The sequence below is a fragment of the Brachyistius frenatus genome, unplaced genomic scaffold (assembly GCF_029030835.1).
Source record: "Brachyistius frenatus isolate BFR_SWC_R1_liver_20210118 unplaced genomic scaffold, ASM2903083v1 Contig_74, whole genome shotgun sequence".
Lineage (NCBI taxonomy): Eukaryota > Metazoa > Chordata > Actinopteri > Embiotocidae > Brachyistius > Brachyistius frenatus.
In genome coordinates this window covers 1144058-1164706 of record NW_027210673.1, presented here as the reverse complement: position 1 = coordinate 1164706, position 20649 = coordinate 1144058, and the positions used below count along the sequence as shown (strand labels likewise).

General features: G+C 43.1%; 2 protein-coding genes across 6 annotated transcripts; one reads left to right on the top strand and one right to left on the bottom strand.

Annotated features, from left to right (window-relative positions):
* The first annotated feature begins 154 nt into the window (after nucleotides 1-154).
* On the top strand, nucleotides 155-7927 carry sergef (secretion regulating guanine nucleotide exchange factor). 2 transcript variants are annotated; one of them, XM_069708234.1, is made up of 11 exons: nucleotides 155-199; nucleotides 480-618; nucleotides 1018-1170; nucleotides 2070-2164; nucleotides 2310-2370; nucleotides 2477-2590; nucleotides 2706-2768; nucleotides 3159-3317; nucleotides 3414-3580; nucleotides 5216-5252; nucleotides 7679-7927. In XM_069708234.1, exons 1-11 carry the CDS (start codon nucleotides 158-160, stop codon nucleotides 7870-7872), a joined length of 1224 nt encoding a protein of 407 aa, XP_069564335.1. In that variant the 5' UTR covers nucleotides 155-157; the 3' UTR covers nucleotides 7873-7927. The 2 variants fall into 2 exon arrangements, with proteins under 2 accessions (XP_069564335.1, XP_069564334.1); XM_069708233.1 differs by lacking the exon at nucleotides 155-199 and having other exon boundaries at nucleotides 382-618.
* Nucleotides 4845-20488, bottom strand: kcnc1b (potassium voltage-gated channel, Shaw-related subfamily, member 1b). 4 transcript variants are annotated; one of them, XM_069708231.1, is made up of 4 exons: nucleotides 18893-20486; nucleotides 15118-16033; nucleotides 14339-14512; nucleotides 4845-6594 (listed from the first exon to the last, which is right to left on the bottom strand). In XM_069708231.1, exons 1-4 carry the CDS (start codon nucleotides 19454-19456, stop codon nucleotides 6536-6538), a joined length of 1713 nt encoding a protein of 570 aa, XP_069564332.1. In that variant the 5' UTR covers nucleotides 19457-20486; the 3' UTR covers nucleotides 4845-6535. The 4 variants fall into 4 exon arrangements, with proteins under 4 accessions (XP_069564332.1, XP_069564331.1, XP_069564330.1 ...); XM_069708230.1 differs by lacking the exon at nucleotides 4845-6594 and adding an exon at nucleotides 8882-10515; XM_069708229.1 differs by lacking the exon at nucleotides 4845-6594 and adding an exon at nucleotides 11016-13205 and having other exon boundaries at nucleotides 18893-20485.
* Between the last annotated feature and the right edge of the window lie 161 nt (nucleotides 20489-20649).

The following is a 20649-nucleotide window of genomic DNA, read 5'->3' as shown; positions in this document are numbered from 1 at the left end:
TTGCACTTCTACAATACCCAAATAATAGCCCCGGGTGAACAAATCAGTCGAATCCACACGGAGAGAGCATGGTGTGAGTGTGGCTGCAACATATCCGGTGGTGTTGTGCTTCGCGACAGTGTCGCTGATCATACGGCACTCTTTAGCTCGGGGCTCCATGGAAACACGCTGCCGGCCGGAGTTTTGTTTACACGCTTGGGTAAGTTTGCTATCTTTGCTGTTAAAGTGTCTAAGTGTTGTATGTCTGGTGGTGTAGTTTAATTATCCCAAATACTCGCCACCAGCAAAGTGAACACGTCGACGGGAAACGTTGACGGAGCACTTTTCCTCACGTTAGCTGAACTAGCTAACCACTAACTAACTTAACTAGCTCACACGTGACAATGCAGCGAAGACATGCAGTCGTTCACACGTGGCTGACTGTTTGTTTACCTGTTCGTCTGTCCTTCACAGCTGCTGATTCACATCGTTTCTTTCAGGGGGCCAACAGCTACGGGCAGCTGGGACTGGGACACGCGGAGGACCAGGTTGCTCCCCGGCTGTCTGACAACGCTGCCCTACGGGACCGGGCGGTCCGGGCGGTCCGGGGCGGCGGCGGACACTCCGCGGTCATCACCGGTGGGTCACCCGTTTGTTCCAACTCTGAACTCTGAAACACGAGAGTCCACCTGGCGAAACGTGTTCAGCGACATGTTGAGCACGTCTGTCAGAGGCCATGTGGCGCCTCCTCCTGGCCAAATGGTTTCATTGTTGAGTACGTTGATAACATCATTTATATTAAAGCCAAAATACATGAAGCAGCAAATCGCTAAAGAAAGGACTCTGCCTATGATAGTGTTCATCCTGATAAAAAAAATAAATAAAAAAAATCATCTGTTAGAAAACAGTAGCTCACTCCATTTTCTGTTCAATTCATTGTGTTGTGTGGAGTCAGTGTGCAGGTTGTACTATTTGTATCTGTCTAAATAAATGCTTTGTGTGGTAAAAGCCAACTGTGGTGTGTTTTGCGTTGGACAGAGAGTGGAGAGGTGTTTGTCTGCGGACAGAATCACAGAGGCCAACTGGGACTTGGCCACAATGCGGACATCTCCACTCTTCAACTGTGCCCCATTTTGAATCAGAGAGTCACAAACATAGCCTGTGGTTGGGATTTTACTCTCCTTCTCACTGGTGAGCACTGAGCACCCCTTTCACACCAAGAAGTGATATTCGTCGGGATGATGAATATGATAGGATGGCATTTTATCTACTCTGTAAGTCAGTGGTCTCCAACCAGAGGAAAACAAGTTGGTGACCCCAGCCATAAGTAATCATTTTGGATTTCAGAGCAGCCAATAATTAGACAGGACATAGATGAAATTATGTAAGAATATACTTTATTTGAAAACAATATGACACTGACACAGTCGGATGGAGGGTAAAATGGCTGTATGCAAAAATGCAACTACATTTTGGCAGATGACAGTAAGAACACAACAGTGGCCACCTTTACGTCAAACAGGAGTAACTGTAATGACTACCTTTTGACTGAAAAATAATATTTTAAGCCAAATATTCAGTTTTTAATTACAACTAGGATACGTCAGTACCTATGATTTTTCTGACAGTGCTAATAAATCTGTCCTGGAGTGTTGTTATACCGACACTCCTAAAACCGCAACAACAAAACAAAAGGACTTTAGTAGAACTGATTGAGGTAATAAAATCAACATTTTATGAATATGTGAAGCAATATTGTCAGAACAGTGTTTTGTTTTTTTAACACGAACAACTCTACAATCACACAGCTCTGTTGTGTTGTTTGATGACATTAATGCTTGCATGTCATGAACAAAGGAGTCTTTCCCATCAGACTCAGATTCCAAGAGATCGGGGCAGGTGCATTGCTTATGCCCTGTTTGTCCTCATCTTTTCTAATTCTGAAGGCTTTCAGCAAAGCAGAGCACAGAGGTGTTAAAAATGGTAATTACAGAGGGCATCTGAACTACCTCCTACCCATCCATAAGTTGAATATGTCAGTGTGCTTTATTTACAGAGATACTTCTTTTCTTTTTATGCCACACTGACAGATCATGGTCAGCTACTGGCATGTGGCTCCAATGCGTTTGGACAACTGGGTGTTGGACAGACAGTCACACACTCTGCAGATCTACTGGTTGTTGAGGTGAGGACATAATTGGAGTGGAGTTTTTCTCCAAGTCACAATCTTGACAGTTTTTCTCATATTTATTTGAATCAATCTTAAGTAAACTAAATTTGTACAAACCCTACTTCGATAAGCGAGTTGTCATTGTGCTGTTTGTTTTCAGACTCTGAAGGAGCCAATTGTGAGTGTAGCTGCAGGACTGAGACACTCACTTGCTGTTACTGGTAAGGTAACATCATAAACCGTCCTTTACAATGGTTTTTGAAAAAAAAATTATTATTATTTGGCTTCAAGCCATTCATTCAAATTTTTTTTCGGTTTGGCTTTCAGACTCAGGCTGTGTATATCAGTGGGGAACTGGTCTTTTCACTCATGCTAGGAGAGCGCTCAGTCCAAACCCTGTCCCATCACACCTCAACTCTAAAGTGCCTTGTCTGGTACCAGGTAAGGTAAACTGTACTGAGCAGGAATACTCACAGAAAACAAAGTCTGTTGGGTTATTTTGTTTTATACCACTGGTAATTCATAAATGTGACGGAGGTTTGTGTCCATGTTGCAGGTCTGGAACAAAGGACATCACGCCTGGTAACAGCAGGCTCAGCACACTGTGTGTGCCTCACAGGTATGACGGTAGGAAACTTCTCCCAAACGATCCAGGGTGCTGACTAAAATAGACCTGACTGAAGCTCCAAAAAATCTTATAGAAGGTTTTTTTTTTTTAATGTTTTTGAAGCATATGAAGTCACTGTACTGCACTGGGAGAGAGGGGGAGACAAACATAAGAGAGGCTGTAATCTAAAAGTAAAAGCAGCTATGTAAGGCATTTTGCGCTGCTCGTCCACAGGGATCCGTTTCACTCGCATGCCATTGTAGTAAAGAACTTGCACTTCATGCCCATATGTCAAGTCTGTCCACCCGTCTGCCCTGTAATTAGTTGACCAGTGCCGCTCAATTACTGTTGTGCTTTTCTGCTGCTGGATGAAGAGTAATGTTGCTCCTGTCGAATGTGCAGGAGACGGTGATTTGTTTCTGTGGGGTAGCAACAAGCACAGCCAGCTGACCACCATAGAGGCCTTCCTGTCTTCTCCCACTCTTCTGAAGAGATCATTGTTGAATGGAAAGAAAGTTGTGAATGTTTGGAGCGGCTGGACGCACATTGTTGTTCAAACAGGTACATAAACACAATAGCACATATCACGCTGTGACGCTCACAAGCTTGAACAGGATTAACAGGACAGTTTCAGAACAAGGTCATGATTTATGTCAGAGAGTGGCAGAGTGTTCACATGGGGCAGAGGAGATTATGGACAGCTGGGCCGACGAGCATCGACCAGTCAGGACCCAGAGCAGCAGTCAGTCGGCCCCGGAGCAGAAGGTGACAACCGGGAGGTTTGCCTACCTGCAGAGGTTAAAGTCCTCCGCGGAGCAACACAGGTAAGACATCTTAATGTTTGGCACTTGTGCAGATGGAATAACCAGAGGCATGTTACAGTCAATAACAATTTAGTGTTTCATACTTTTAGTGTTGTTAGTATTGATATTCTATGCATTCTTACTATTGTGGATGTCAGCCTTTTGTTGAGTTTGAAAATGTCTGTAGCAGTCCAGCAGGAGGCAGCAGACAGCCACAGATAAAATTTAAAAAAAAAAAGCCAGCTGAAGATGGTTTAGTATGAGGTGCCCCTGAAGAGAAGCTTCTGAACATCACTACTATATCTTGCGTGGAAACCACGTACCATTATCAGCCAGCAGGCAGAGGACCACTTACATTTAGTGAAGGCAGAGGTTTCTTCTCCCATAAAGGCAATTATGTGTGAGCATCACGGGACTGCACCAGTTAACCGGCAGTATAAAGTCACTAAAGGGCAAGTGCTGGATCATTCTTCCCGTGTGCACAGATCATCGCAGCAGCACTGGCGTATGTCAAAGTGCAGTTACCTTGTGCGTGTCAAGTACAAAAAGGCCAGATGAATTATCTGGGTGGACTATGAATCTCTCTGCCCTACAACCACCACCACATCACCATGTTACTCCTTCAATCACTGTACACATACAGCCATGGAGAAAATATTTGGTAAACTGTCACATTTTTATGAGGCATTCCCAACATTACTGGAAGAACAAATTACAACCTGTCAGTGGTTCAGGAATCACTGGATCTGTTACTATTCATGGCTTGCTACAGGTGAATGCTTTATCAATAACATTGCTGCTTTAAAGCAGATCAAACTGTATTAATAAGGATAGTGTGTGCAAGAACGCTGTAGCAAAAGGCAAGTCCAGTATTTAGCATTTAAAGGGTCCCCGCAATTCGTGTCACGGTTATGCAGAGGAAGGAAGGGAAAAAAAGCCATTAAATTGTAAAAGGTTTTGGTCAGCAAAGGCAAAGCTGTGCAGCCATCCTGAAATAGTTGCATTAACTTCTCCTGCAAGCTCAGCAGTAGGTTTTAACTTTTATGAATGAGTTGGCTTCTCTGCAGTTTCGGCTTTGCATTTTTTTTTAGTGAGGAACTGTATTCTGCAGTGCTCCATGTATTAAAAGATGACATGATTGCTAACATTGTGCATAAAATGTGAGTGACTTTATCTCAACACATGTAATTTTATTTCATTTATAGAGGAGGTTTTGTTACAGAGTATCTCGGTATGTCAGGACCTGGCTCAAAAGCCGTGACAAAAAAGTGAGGAGACGTAAGTGGAAGGTAAAACAAAAACTAGTTTATTTAAGGTAAAACAAAGTTAACCCAAAAACCAAAAGAAAATGCATGAGGTGTGTCAGTCAGTAAAGTCAGTAGTGAAAGGTATGTATGGATGGGTGAGTAGAATGATGTGAAGCCGTGTTGTGTGGCACGACAAAACATGCACGGGAAAGAGGAGTTCCACTTGGACTGACGAAGGATGCAGATTTTGTAATGTAGAACCACCAGGTCTGGGTGTCTCAATCAGATGGATTGCCAGCTCCAACCACCAAGAACATAGAGCTAGAGCTGACCAGAAGATGAAACAGGCAGGCTATCACACCATGTTGGCTCAACAATTCTTACACTTTTCAAATCTTTTTCTCCACAGATTTCTTGTGGATCTGAACATAACCTTGCCATTGTAGGTGAGGACATTCTCTCAAAAAAATGTTCATGTCTTTTTGTTACACAATACACATCTGCACTAGAAAGAGATGTCAGGGAAGACATTTGTATGAAACACTAAGGAGAAAGTGTGAACTTCCTCTAAGTGCTTGCGGCTGAAACAAGAGATGTCCTTTTTGGCCCGACATGACTGTGGCTCCGACTCGATATGCGAATAGGGAATGCACATCGTTGAGGCTAAACTATCTCAAACCATCCTTTTTTTCGATACCAAAGAATTAGTAAGGGAACTGTATAATACATTCCAGTTAAACATTAGTGTGAAAAATTAATCCGGGTAATGCTGCAGAGGATTTCTGAGGTCAGCTCATTGCTCTGTGGCCTTTGCATTATGATGTAATTACAGCATGGATAGATGGGTATCATTGACAGAAGCAATTACCCGAACAGGCCTGTAAAGGAGCTGAATTAACCACACACACATTTATGGGCATGTTTTTCCAGTCAGATGCTTAAGAGAGCAATCCCCCTTTATCCACATAAGAGCTGAACATTGACACCGCAGTCCCACACCTCCCTGAAAGAGTACTAAGCAAAGACAGACATATCTAAGTGTTCATCATTCTTCATCAGAATTACAAAAGAGATTAAACATGCTTTTATTCTTTTGCCAAAAGGCTCCCACTTTTACACAGTCACCAACCAGCTATATAAAACATTTTGGAAGTAAAATCTTTCACATTAAAGTTTGAACACTGACCCAGTTTTTTACATCAGCATTAATATAGATATCGCAGATGAACACTGAAATACAAGCCCAGGGTTCCATTAGAGAAAAAAAAAATGTAACATTGCTGGTGTTTCTACAAGCAGCCATGCCATCCACGTTCAACGCTCTGACCAATCGTCAGGATATAGACCACGGATATGTCATTATAATTAGGACGTTATAATGACCGTCCATCATAGTAACAGTTCTCACAAAGCAATGCTTTGTACTTTAAAAAGTTCAGTTATGGGATGAGAAAGCAGAACCAGCGAAGGGAGAGCTCATGTGAACCTCCAGCATCTCGCTCCCCCGCCATCCTCTCCTCTTTTCTTCCTCCTGTCTCGAGCGTGGTGGCAGGAGAAATGAAATAGCAAAACAGGATTGGAAGCAGAGACCCGAGTGCTGCTATTTCTGGTGTTGAAGTAGGTCAGGCGGAAAGGAACGGAGAGCATTGCATGCTGCTTATGATATCTGTTGCCTGCTCAGCCCTTGCCCGTTTGCACCTGAGGAATTGCTCCTCATGTCTGAAATTCATCAGCGGTGGTCAGAGGTGGGAGATAGGCCAAAGACTCTGTGGGCACAGCTCATCCAATCTGAGGAAAGATTTTGGGTTAATGTGAACATTTTCAACTTAACGGCAAGCACCTCAGAAGAGATCATGTTTTAACTTGTACCTGTAGAATGATGCAAGTCACGCTAACAACAGCCAGCCCCCGCACATTGTGTCACTGTGGTACTGTTAGTGAGGTGTCAAATTTTAGACTGCCGAATGTACAAACAAATGGCAGGATTTGTTTAGAAGGAAATCGCTTTCTGTTTGAGTTTCTTGATTTTTAGCCTTTTGTTGTGCAGAATATTGTGCAGGCACTTTGTTGTCATGGAAACACTGATGTGCTGTACTCCAGTCAGCGAATCCATGAATTAAGGACAGCACCAAAATAAGGCTTTTTTTTTTTTTTCCCCCGATGAACAAAACGTTTCAACACATCAAGTTCACTGATAAAAGGATGTTCACCGAACGAACACGTTTAATCAAAGATGGGGAAAAACGCAGTCCGGTTATAAATACATGCAGTATCTTAAAGACAATGCTACATGTGTGTTTGTAATCTATAATCTGGCCGTATCTGGCAGAATGTCACGTTGACATAAGCTGATGGCGTGATATCTTGGTCTGTTAACTGGTGAAAGCACATGTGTCTATTGGAGAATCCGAGTCTTTGATGCCGCTGATTTTCAGAGACGAGCTGAAAACACAGAAAGACAAAGAAACCCCTCGATGAAATGAATGAAGAGATGGCATGACAGGCACACAACTGCAGGACAGGGAAAGCTTGAAGATGTGTTACCCTTGAGAAAGCAAGCTCGCTTCTGTTGCCATGGCAATGGAGCTTATTAGGTAACTGTTGCCATGGCACGTGTCTCCTCGGTGATGCAGACCTGACCACACCCACCAACAAGCTCACCAGCTGTGAGGAGCAGGGCGGCTTTATTACTGGCCAAGTGTCAGCGTTGGGAACGGAGTGTGTGTGATTGCGTGCACTTTTTTTTTTTTTTTTTTTTTTCTGCATCCAGCCTTATTTCTCCAGGTTTCTAATTTTAGCCTTCTTTGTACAGTGCTGCAGCCCCGTGTCTCTCCTGTCAGCTTCACTGACCCATAACCCCTCTCCTTTTCAGGGGGCTGTCTCCTCTCATGGGGCTGGAATGAACATGGAATGTGTGGAGACGGTTCACAGGCCGACGTCTTTAATCCACACCTCGTTTCTGGCCTAGGACCTCTTCTCATTGGCTGCGGAGCCGGGCACTCCATGGCAGTCTGCGCTGCGACGACTGGCTCAAGACAAAACTCTGCACTCCCTCCACTTGTTTAACGCTGGAGCGGGAACATTTATTCTGCATGACACTCAGAGACTCTAAAAAAAACAACAGAAGGATTCGGGGAAACAACGCACTTCTGTGTTCGTGGTTGGTTGGTGCTGCGTAAAGCCCACATACAATCTATTTAAGTGCCCTTGACTGTACAGTAGCGTTCACCATTTAAAAAGGTGCTACTTGAACAGGTCAGACTTTAAACTGCAGTTATCATAAATACTCTCGCGTGGTTGGACACAGGCTAAGTTATGTTTAATGTGGCAGAGGCCATCATTTCTCCGGCAAGTCTGTCATTTTGATGGACATGACAGGGGCGATGGCTTTGCAGGTCATGGCTGTGCTTATGGCTTCTGGTCCACCTGCCATGTTTGTCTTCCTGAATGAAGCCGTTATGGATCATGTGAGGGATGGGCTAGACTGGTGCCGTAGCTCCATCTTCCCACGTCAGTGGTTGTACTGCTGCGATCTTGAGTGTCAGAAGGCAGTCAATCTCTGCTCGTCAGACTAAAAATCTCTCAGTCATCTTATGATTTATCACTTAGACATTCAGGACAGTATTTTTTTTTTCCCCTTTTCCATCTGTCCCTAACTTATTTATATTATTGTCTGTCTGTGTCATATTCTTTGATGTTCTGTCTCATTTATGCCAGATTCATAGTCCATTAATATAGATGAAGCTTGTCCGCTGCATTTGACCCTGCCTACATATTTATAAGCAGTGGACATCCGCAGTGCAGCATAGCACCGGGGTTACCAACTGCAGCTCTTAGTTTGAGCGCTCTATTGGTCAAAGGCAATGACAGGACTGAGAAAGCCTCCTGGCTGCATTATATTTACTTTTTGATTTAAAAGTTTTTATTATATAATTGTGGTTTATGCACATTAAATGTGTACAAAATTTGCGTCACTGAAGCTATGCATTTATGAAAGTTAAATTAAAGAGCTTTTAACTGGGTTAGTTTGAAAAAAAAAAAAATCAACACTCGTTGAAAAATGATGATTTCGGTCTTTTTTTTATTTATCACTATTTATTGTACAAGTCTGAACTGTATTGGTCAAAAAAGACACCAAAAAAATCCCTAAACAACAAACCAATCAAAACGATCACTGAACACCTTATTGAGATAACCACAAAATGCACGGTGTTCAAAACACACACTCTGAAATCTCACTAAATGGCACACATTAGTTGCCTCTTAGTTGCATTTTAGATTTTCGTTTCACGATAACAGCAGCTGTTTTTGTTTCTTTAACTTCCGTGTTGAAAAATTACCAGCACACTGTCCCCCCCATTTGTCCTCAGCTCTATAGGCAGATTCAGGTCGGCACGCAGATCTCAGCAAGTAGTTGGCAGTGTGTTTGCAGTTGTTTGGTAAAAAGTTGGTCCCTTCTCACTAACTTTTCCATGCAAACAATGGATCTGTACTTTGTGACCAATGGTGTTTTTTTTGTTGTTTTTGTTTTTTTAATTAGGTATGCTCATTGCTTGCCTTTAGAAGCTAATCCATTTGGGGGTCCTCATCGTGTCCGTGTGCTTTTCAGTACTGATGCTTGTTTTCAGTGGCTGGTGACCGATGGCTAATTTAAAATAAAATGGACATCTCATGTTGGTTAGGCTATGCTCCTGAATGGTAAGGAGAATTTGCATAACAGAGGCACTTGTCCAGTATGATGAGTACAATGGTTTGGCATTAGTTAGTATTGCATACTAATATACCAATTTTCATGAGTAGAAAAACGAGAATAACCAAATTCTACATGATTGTCAATTAAAGTACTACTAATACTAAAGGAAAATTAGCAATCTCTGAGCTGTGATATGAGTTAATGTATCTTAAATATGAGCTGTCTTTGTTAATCAAAGTACAACCGCATATGAAGATATTACAACATTCATTTAATGGTAAGTATTTTTCCTTTCTGAATACCCCCTTTGCTTTACCATCTGAATTATTTGCCGATTCCCAGCAGCACAGCTCGCCATTTTAATGCCTTATGAATAAAAGGTAAAGAGTGGTGTTTTTTTAAGGCATGATCTTTTTTTCGTGTGGATGTTATCTCTGATGCCCGAAAACATATCAAAGGAATATGAAAAGTTCACTGGTGAAAAACAGTGCAAAAAGTCTACAAAGATGTGACCATGACAGTGCAAAGTTAATGTTTGTAAAGTTTGTTTCCAACTGGCTGACATGACAAGTGACAGGTTTTTGCAGAAGGGGTTTGTGATTAAAGTCGGAGCAACATTTTTTTTTCTTTCAACAGAAGCAGCACACAGATATTTGGATGATCACTCAAAAACATTGGTACACACAACTTCAGCACACAAAAAAGCGTATTTACAGCACTGGCACACACCAAAAATAGGCACACAAATTACAACACAGTAACCAGTCACAGATACTGAGCTACATAAGGCTTGACAACAAAAAAATCCTCAGTGCTACATCTATGCTGAGTTTGTGATGTACAGGTTGTCACTGTCACACCCATTTAAAAATATTAAGTAATACACACAACAATGCTACAGCACTATCAGGTGGGTGATGGGCCATTATGGGTCGTACACATAGTGGTTGGGACACCATGGTTCATAACACAAACTGACTCTGTTGGTTGTCTGCTCCGGTGCTGTCGTTGGGTCTCTATAAACATATAAAAAAACAATAACACAAATAAATTATTACACAAATTATGTATACTGGTGGAAATGATGGCGATGATGGATACCCCTGCGGCACGGGGAGGGGTGGAAATGACACTAGCTTGGAGAGTAAAGAAAATGTGCTCCGTTAGTTCCTCATGGTAAAACGACGAGTTTACCATGTATTTCCCATGCTTAGACAAGGCGTCAGACACCGATGTAGTGTCTGTGTGCAGAGGTTGGACTCTGAGTTGGTTAATAAACATGCCCGATCATGCTGCGTTTTACAGGTTGATGTACAGTACTTCACTTATTGTCATGCGTTTGTGTACTTTGCGTCATGCTCTCACAGTCACCTCAGGGTTTTTTGAATGCTCTCTTTGACCCGGGCACAGGTAGACAGAGGGTCAAACAGCAGTTGAAAACACTAGCGGTAAACTAGTGCGAAAGGAAAGATGTATGTATGCATGTGCTGTTGAAAAAAAACGGGAGTCTAAACGCTCATTGTGTATAAAATTTATTTCATGCAAGGACGTATATTTACATATTTTATTTGAATACTTTTCTGTTGCATAAATGTAAAATACATGCATTTACCTTTCCCCAAGTAGACCCACATCCCACACTATGCCGTATTGTTCTTTTTTTTCCCCACTTGAATTGCATGGGCATGTAATTCACCTGCATCTCTTCACATCAAATCTTCACAAGTTGCTTTTTTTTGTTGTTGAAATATATAACGTCCATTAAGTACCACAAGAGACATGACTCGAAATGTAAAACTGCTCATTCAGAATAAAAACAAAACGTAGATGAATTGCTATAATTACGAGACTATATCTTCTTCTAGAAATTAACATGTCTGATTGGTCAACATAAGATTTGTTAAAGTGCCCTGAAAAGCTTGTGCATAATTATTGGGACAGTATCAATGCATGTAATATTAACAGTATTGATGTTTTAAATCAATAGACATACATACTGCAAGAGTCATTGTGACATCTCTGGTTGGTCGTAACTCGATATATTTTGGCTCTGTAGAGTTGCCTGGTTCCCTTTTATAATATTTTGTGCTTTTTTTTTATACAAAAAAGATGGGGACTATTAAGTCAGTATTTTCAGTATTTTTTCCTTTCTTTTCTCTTTTTTTGCTTGGTGCTGTGTCTCCCTGTAATAATTAGATCCTAGTGTGTGCTCAGTGGTGCAACAACAATAACCAAGAGGGCATTTCTACCGTGATTAAGGGTATGAGGGTGGTGCTCAAAGTGCAAGGTGCACCTTATAGAATAAAGCTTTTGTTACACTGTTATGAGCATGGTATAAAGTGTAAATGATGCTACAGTGGGAGCACTTACATAATATCATGTCAATTTATTACTCACTTTTACTTTGCCTCACCAGGTATGAAGGCACCGTTGTTTAATAATTCATGAGTCCTGCCTTAATTTCACAGCAAAAATAGAAGTTGCTGCAGTCTACTGACACTGTTTAAAAGCTCATAACTACCAGTAAATATATTTGTATAAAAACTATTTATGCTCATAACAGCATTAGTTGGCTTTATAACAGATTGTTCAAGTTAATTCACACTATTTTAGTTGGAGGCCCCAGTCAAATAATTACAAGAAAATAAATATATGAATTAGGGGAAAGGCAAAGAATGGCAGCTACATAAAAATCTCTGCTATGACTGAGTCTCTTGTAAAGCTCTCTCAAAATGCATAAAAAAATGACAAAGCTTTAGAAGCTTTTGAAAGAAAAATGTTTTTGTTTTTTTCTTACAGGTACTGTGATAGTTAGCTTCTTGTTGAACATAATTTCTCATGCAGTTCATGCAAATGAAAAGACAGTGTTAGTTTTGTTGACATTAGATGTTTTCATCACTGGTATCATAGGAATTGTCATCTACATGTTGCATTGGACATCATGAACATCATGTTCAAATTTTTTTTTTTTTGAATGGCCACTCAGGTTAACATTGAGTCTTGTCTGGATTGCACTCTCAGAATGATAACGTCTCTACTTTGCAACATAGAAAGCACTTAAGAGGAGTTCCCTTAACAGCTTTTGGATTTGTTTGAAAGCCATGTATTGATAATGTCCAGCATATTATTAGCAGGGGTTACATCTTATGAAAATTGATTTCACAAAATTGTAAAAAGCAAATGAGAAAAACGTTATTGGCAGAAGAGTATGAGAGATCAAAAGCAACAGAGCAACAGGCAATGATGTAAAGACAAGGAGAAGAGTGGGATTAGCCTGTGGTAGAAGTAGAACAGTGCTTTGTCTGCAACTGAGGTGACCCATGCAGAGTGGCATGTGCCAATGTTGTCTAGTCTAGGATATGATGACACACCCAAGGAGAACACTTGGGAAGCTTGAGTATAAGCACAGTTGAGATACAATTTTCCAGAAAAATAAAGAAACAAAAATGAAAAACAAAAAAGAAGGAGGAGCGAAGACAAGTGTAAAAGCAAAATCTGACAGGAAAGATAAGAAAGAAAAGTGTGGACTGGCCTTCCAATGGCATTTTGTCTGCTACTCAACCATGCTACATAATGGATGGGATGGGAGAATGTGAGTGCTGCATTAGACAGGGTGGGCTGCAGGGCAGGGCGGACACTGAGGACACTCCAGAGGCATCCCCGCTCATGCCAGACATGCTGTTAAGGCTCCAAGGCTTTTCATAACCTTCAGTTGAAAAACAGAGAACGTTCTGAGTACACTGCAGCACTGAATCCATGACAAAATGTTTTGGTGTTCCTCACTGGTAATACTACACCTGTTGCTTTCTTGTTTTTGTCTCCAAAGAAACAGGTCAACACAGACTTGAGACAGATTATTATTCTCCATGCATTGAGTGCATCAGGAGTACAACAACATGCACCGGGTGGTACTGGAATGGTTTGGAGTATAACATCATAAAAGACTCAGAAAGGTAGGCACCTCAGGCAGGGAATGTATTCTCAGCTACAGGTAGAATTTCATACTGTATGCCGTTTACTGCACACAGCTGGAGATTACATGAGTTTCTTAGAGGAATGTTTTGAGCATTACTATTAAATACATTTTTAAAAAAAGGTTGAACCCCAATATTAAAGTGTATAAATCAGTATATTAGAATGTGGCTTATAAATTGTAATGTCTGACATTAGCCTTCCTCCATTTGTGTTGTGCTCCTTCACCATACTGATAGCACCCATCAGCAAGACACTTCATGCACTGTTATGGTCAAGGGCAATGTTCTCGTAAGTCAGGATCCCGCATGGTATTTATCATTAAAACACATATACATACAAGGTACACGAAGCACACAAACACTTTCTTAGGCATGTAAGACAACGCATTCTAGATCATATAAATCTCGAAAATAGCTTTCTTACTGGTAAATAAATATTGGTATTACATTATGCATGGTATCAAAAAATATATTATGTAAATGTGGACAATTATTGATATTGATTGACATTTGTGGTGATTGTGCTTGGCCTTAACATGTTTGTGTGAGTTGGAATATATATTTACAATTCCCAGCAGGATGACTGAGGTGAAGCAGCTGCTGTGAGAGTGTGTGAGGGTTGTAATAGGAGGTTTCTTTGTTGTTGTTGTGTGTGTGTGTGTGTGTGTGTGCGTGTGTGTGTGTGTGTGTGTGTGTGTGTGTGTGTGTGTGTGTGTGTGTGTGTGTGTGTGTGTGTGCGTGCGTGCGCCTGTGAAAAACTGAGGTGTAACACTCAGCAAAGAGGCAAAAAGGAGCGTGTCCTGTCTACGGTCTACAGGGTGTCAGTGTCTCAGGGGGGCCTGTGATTGGCTGTTACTGTACGTACCCCTCCTCACTCTGCCCCCTGTGTGGTTGGGGCGTTCAGCAGTGGTGACCAGGAAGCAGGGCCGCTCTCTTTCACTGGGGCTGAAGAGTTCCTCGGGAGATATGGCCTGGTCTATATGAGGGCAGTCTTCGTTGGCCAGAGCTGCGTTAGCTGCCTCACCGTTCAGCTTGGAATCTTAAAAGGAAAACAGTAAAGAAAACAAAACAAAAACAAAGTAAATCCGGTTTCATATACAAGCTTTTTTTTATTTATTTATTTGAGTATGTCATTTTTTTAATATATCCTGCGATACACCTTAATGCACATAAGGATTAACTTACAATAACGCTGGTGGTGTAACTGCTGTCTAATGTTGACCTTGCACTCCTTTGTGGAAGTTTTGTTTAATGTGTTTATGAGCACAAACTGCATCAAAGGCCACCAGATGGGAATCAAGTGACTTCAGCATCTACTTACATTGTTTCTAACATTACAAATACATACTCTCAGTTAGTGTGAAGGGAGAGGAAGAGTGAATCACTGTACAAAGATGTTCAAAATCAATAGCAAGATTACTCACGGTCTCCTATTCGGAGTCAAATATGCTTTTTATTATATATTTTATTGATTGTTTTCAGTGGGAAACTTATTTGTTTAATCTCGTGCCTGAATCATCAGCTGATTGAAGTCTGGGAAGAGACAAACTGGGAAACAGCTGAGTAGTGATATGGCAGCTTCAGGAGGACAGAGTAGCAATGAGACAACATTATGTCAGAGAAAATGTCACGTGGGTTTCTTACCTTGAAACTTTATCTCGAAAACGTCGTCATGGGGTATAGGGCTCGGCTGCTGGGAGCTCATGCTTGACTTACAGAAGTTAGGAGAACCTGGTTGCGGTGCCCGAGGGATATGCCTGTTTTTTTTCTTTGGTAGTTTCTGTTTTGCCATGGCCAGAGAGTAATACATTCCAAAGTTGTTGACAATCACAGGGACGGGCATGGCGATGGTCAGCACACCAGCCAGGGCACACAGGGCTCCAACCAGCATACCGGAGGTCGTTTGAGGGTACATGTCTCCATAGCCGAGGGTCGTCATGGTCACCACGGCCCACCAAAATCCGATCGGGATGTTCTTGAAGTGCGTGTGCTCACTGGCTCGTGGGTCGTTAGGGTTAGCTCCAATCCGTTCAGCGTAGTAGATCATAGTTGCGAAAATGAGGACACCAAGAGCGAGGAAGATGATGAGGAGCAGGAACTCATTGGTGCTGGCTCTCAACGTGTGGCCCAGCACCCTCAGCCCCACAAAGTGACGGGTCAGCTTGAAGATACGCAGGATCCGCACGAAGCGGACCACTCTCAGGAAACCCAGCACGTCCTTCGCTGCCTTGGAGGAGAGCCCGCTGAGGCCCACCTCCAGGTAGAAGGGCAGGATGGCCACAAAGTCGATGATGTTCAGGGCGTTCCGAATGAAGTCACATTTGTTTGGGCAGAAAATTATTCGCATTAGAAATTCAAAAGTGAACCACACCACACAAACGCCTTCAATGTAGGTGAGGTAGGCCGCAGTCTCAGTCTCCTGATAGGTGCTTTCCACTGTGACATTGTTCACCAGCTCCACCTCTGTGCGGTTGATGATGGGGTTGAAGGCCTCATGGGTCTCCAGACAGAAAGTGGTGATGGACACCAGAATAAAGAACAGCGAGGCCAGAGCCACCCACTGAGCAGGAAATATGTAGGGTGCAGAGAAGGAAACAGGAAGGAGAGAGAAGGGGGAGAGGAGAATGAGCACAGTCATACATGCAGTGTAATTAAGCTTGACGGCCTAGCTGCCATTCTTGGCAAGACACGATGCAATTCAATCTATTATCTCAGACAATGACATCTAGTCTGACAGTGACCGTGGCACTGACACCCCAGCCCCGTCTCTCTGCGCTCTCTATGTGTCTTGACTTGAAATGTCAGTGTAAAGGGGACAATCAATGCGAGCTTGCCGTTCTTCCTTCTATTCCCCCTGCTGTATCTGAAGGTCGGGGCATTTTCAAGGATATGCTACATGCAGAATTACAAAGAGCCAGCAGCAGCAGCAGACGGGACATTAGTGTCAACCCCTTTGACTAAATTTAGCCGGGGCTCTTCCCTTCAGCACCACCATCGGCCTTCCCGACACAAGGTCACACTGTCCAGATGATCAGCTCTTGGAAATGGCAGTGAGGTGAGAGGCTCTACGATCTGAGGACAGACTTCATGAGAAACCTATATTTCCCTTAATGGCAAACGAGTACTTTAGCCTTTGTTATGTATTGATCAGAGGATCACATTTCATCATCACATTTACATCACATCTTAGGTTTTGCATGCATTAAGATGTCTTCAAGTGAGGCTCTTTAGTACTTCTCCATCTAATCCATGGGGTTGTTAAGTGGCAGGGAGGAATAAATGAATGGCATCAGGGAAGATGCAAGTATGAAATGGGCAAGTCAGGGCATGAAGTCCTTTGTGTATTCCACTGAGCAAAGAAAAACACTGCATCCTTGTCAAATCCATTCACAGCATAACAGTGAAGCAGGCATGCACCACCAGATGGAAAACAGGGCCTCATCATATCATCTCATCACTGGCAATTCATTGCATTGTGCTGAGGAAATCACTGCAGCTTATGAATGTCTGCTTCTCGTCCATGTTCGTGTGATAGGACCATGGGGGAAACTGTTGATCCCAGAACACTGATTTCTTTGTTCAGAGAGACAACATCACCACTCGCAACGTGGATTTTATAAATCAAGCATCAAATTTAAGAGCACAGGTTGAGAATCATGGAAGTTTACACTCCGTAACTTAGCATGTGATTAGTTTTGTGTTTAAATTCAGTATAAAATGTTCATCATTTCAACATTCAATTCGACATTTGAAAGCAATCAAATGCAAAATTACTTAAAAAAAATATATAAATTTTGTCATGCTAATAATGTTCACCTTTTGTTGATGTACAAGTGGTTTTATGGAAATTTTTGAAGCAATAACAAGTGGTGGATTGCATAATATTGTTTTGTCCACCCCCTCTACAGTATGTACTGTGCAAAATAACAAGTACTCCTTAGACTGTAATACAATCTAGTTCAACCGCACTGCAAACAATGACTTCAACAGATAACGCAGATTCACCAGCGCCTGCTGGTTTTCTCAGTGCTCTGTGATTGGAACAAAATCAATCAGGAAGGTTTGACGGACATAATGACATAATGAAAATGATCCTAATTTACATTCTTAAAGCTCACGAGAGCAAGAAACATCAAAATCCACATCAAAATTGCTATCATACGAAATCCAGCGTGATAAAGCCTCATTCTTGTGAGCTACTTTCTTGTCGACCGCTGATGCCTCCTGACACACTGGCTCACTCAGCCACCGAAAATCCCACCCTTCAAACTGGTAAACAAACGCTGCATCTCATCAGACCGCCTCTTAAATTATGTGTCTTTGTGACAGTTAGGAACAGAGTGGCCAAGAGGGAGGAGGACGGGCGAAGATTGTTTGCTCCTTATTGGCTAATTCTCACTGTTGCTGGCAAACCACAGGCCTACAGTGATATGCAGTGACAAGGGTTTTCCACTGGTGTGTCCTGTGTGAATAGAGTCTGTAATTAACTCTAAAGCTCTCGTCTAATTAATCTTCTTGCCAGTCTTGGTGGAGCGCTGTCAATCCTCGTCCTGCTTTTGTCACGTTCGTTGTTAAATATAGGACACATCAGAGTTTTCTGCTTGTGGAAGTGTGTGTGTGTGTGTGTGTGTGTGTGCGTGCGCTGCTTTTACGTATGCTTGCTGTAAGAGTGAGAACATATCAATACAGTTTACTTTTGCTGGATGGGGCCTGATAACTAATTACACCAATCAGGCTTCTACAGCTGTTAAAGCAGCAGGCAGCGCAGCAGTCTTTGTTGGGGCCAGTGGTCAGAAATCCCCCAAAAACGTGTAAAGTCATTTTAAGAGCCAGATTATCCCAGATGGAAAGGTGCCCATGACAAAACTCTGAAAATGTCACCTCGAACAACAATCTCCTTTTTGTCTGGAGGTCTGCCACAAAAATTCTGGTGGTGCCAAAGATCTTGTGTCCCAGTAGCTGACCTATTTAACCAAAGATCCAGTCGGCCCATGGATCATTGTTTCCTGGATATCAATCCAAAGACCTTTGAGAGTCAGAATAACTCCCTTTATCTTCTCTTGTGAGAGAGAGGAGGGTGGGAGTAATGGTCTTTATGTAAATTATTTTCACACATGAGGTTGGTTCATTTTCCCCCCCCTCCTCCTTCCTTGTGCACTCACATCGACCTGCTGTGGGTCCCCTGGGACTGCAATTTCAAGGTCATCAAAAGCCTTTCTACTCCCAGACCCATCAATCCTTGTTTCCCCATCGTGGACCCGAGGCAGACAAATTCACAAGTGTGTTCCTGTTCATGCAGCTTTGACTGTTTCAAACCATGAGAACATTTCAGAACATTCACCTGTGATCATTCATTATGGGGTCCTAAGTAGGAAGAACAATGACATAGCTTAACACAAGCAAATAAAATGTTACTCACCCTTGCATATTTAGAGGAGTAGGGGTCCTCAAACAGAGCCCAGACATGCTTCTGCCACCGGCTCCACAGGCTTCCACTCCTGGTATCATGACAGTCTCCCTGTGCCAGCCTCCTTGTCATTTCATCCACATCATCCTCAGCATGCTCCTGTTCTGGCTCCGGATCCTCGTTCCCCATGTCTAACAGGCCCCCCCCACCGAAACTATCAAGGGCCTCCTCAGCCTCCCGGTGCTGGCGATAGGTCATCCAGCAGCATGGCTCCACGTCTGTCTCGTCGATGCCCCAGAAGGCCAGTTCCTCCTCATAGAGCGGCCCGCAGACATCAGCCGGGCAGTGCAGTTTACCTGTCCTGTAGTAATTAAGGATATGTGCAAACACGCCAGGGTGGCGGTCGAAGAAAAATTCCTCGATCTTGGCATCATAGTCAAAGTGGTTGGGTGCATCAGGCTCGGCCAGCCAGGACAAGCGAGTGCCAGGTAGAGTGCGCAGGGTGCTGCGGTATGTCTGATGTCTGATCCCTCCCACGTTTATCACAATGCGATCCTTGTCGTCGCTCAGGCCCATTGCGTCCCTTAGGCATTTCTCCAATAAGTTCCCTTCATCGCAAAGGCAAGTCTAGGCGCACCGTGCAACAATGCACAGAAGTGATCACACTGACGGAAACAATTACATAAGGGAGGCAGCGCACAAAGCAACCTGTCGTTCCTCACCAACTATGAAAGAAACCGGGAGTGTTACACGCGCATCAGGCTACATTCCCTCTAAACCCCTGTATTTTCTACGAGCACCTGCCATGCAACTGGAGGATCATTAACGTTCACAGCTGCCAGACTCGCTGGAAGGTACAGAATCGAAATCCAAAAATGATCGCAGCCAATGGCATCACATTAAGAATGGACGTCACATCGTCGGTAAATCCAAGATGTCGAGATAAAAGCACAGACGCTGGCAATTTTTGCCCCCGCCAGCAGCATAAATCTAGCTCACTGGACTCACCAGGTTGCGGCAATTGATCGGATCAGTCTTGAAGAAGGTTTGCGCCTTTGATAGCAAGGTGACTGCAGTGGTGCTCAGCGGACAGCGCCTGTCCGGCAGCTCCTTGTGGAGACTCGGAGCTTCTCAGTCCCTCTGTTGCTGCCTACAGACTCACCTCCTTCACACTCCCGCTCCCTCTCTGCGCTCACACCGCCACGAAACAGCAGGTCTTTGTCTCAGCAGAGAGATGCTGCCCTGTTCACAGACTTCTCCCTGTAACTCACACACTGCTGAAAATGACACATCAGTCTGCTTTATGGGAGGTTAGTCCTTTTTCTCTCTCTCTCTCTCTCTCTCTCTCTCCTCTGCTGCATATTAAATAAGGAAAAGCAGAGATGAGAGGGCGACAAACCTCCTCAAAAACGCCCAAACTGCCTGTTATTCACACCGAGCCCAGCTCTTCCTCTCGGATCAGATGGAGCGTGCCCAGTGGTGGACCCCGCATTTCTTAAAACACGCTGTCAAGTCACCCAATTAAGGCTGTTGAAATTGTCAGAGCTGGCCAATTTTTCTTCTACCCCTCATTTCGCTCGGAGGGTTACGGTCAGTGAGCGACGGTAACAGTCGGTAGGGTGTGTGTGTGTGTGTGTGTGTGTGTGTGGGAGGGAGGGAGAGAGAGAGGGGGGGGGGGGTCTCATCATCATCTTCGTGCACAGCTGGATGGAGAAGGTGCGACCCTGGAGCCATGAACGCGCAGATCCGCCCATAGACATTAAAAACAG

Excerpts from the sequence above, each read along its gene's own strand:
- sergef (XM_069708233.1), top strand. The coding sequence starts at position 384 with ATGCAGCGAAGACATGCAGTCGTTCACACGTGGCTGACTGTTTGTTTA. Across the intron at positions 619-1,017 it reads ACACTCCGCGGTCATCACCG|AGAGTGGAGAGGTGTTTGTC; the intron begins GTGGGTCACCCG and ends TGCGTTGGACAG. Across the intron at positions 2,769-3,158 it reads ACACTGTGTGTGCCTCACAG|GAGACGGTGATTTGTTTCTG; the intron begins GTATGACGGTAG and ends TCGAATGTGCAG.
- kcnc1b (XM_069708229.1), bottom strand. The coding sequence starts at position 19,456 with ATGGGCCTGAGCGACGACAAGGATCGCATTGTGATAAACGTGGGAGGG. Across the intron at positions 16,034-18,892 it reads ACTCCTCTAAATATGCAAGG|TGGGTGGCTCTGGCCTCGCT; the intron begins GTGAGTAACATT and ends TTTCCTGCTCAG. Across the intron at positions 13,206-14,338 it reads AGGGGGCAGAGTGAGGAGGG|GTTATGAAAAGCCTTGGAGC; the intron begins GTACGTACAGTA and ends TTTCAACTGAAG.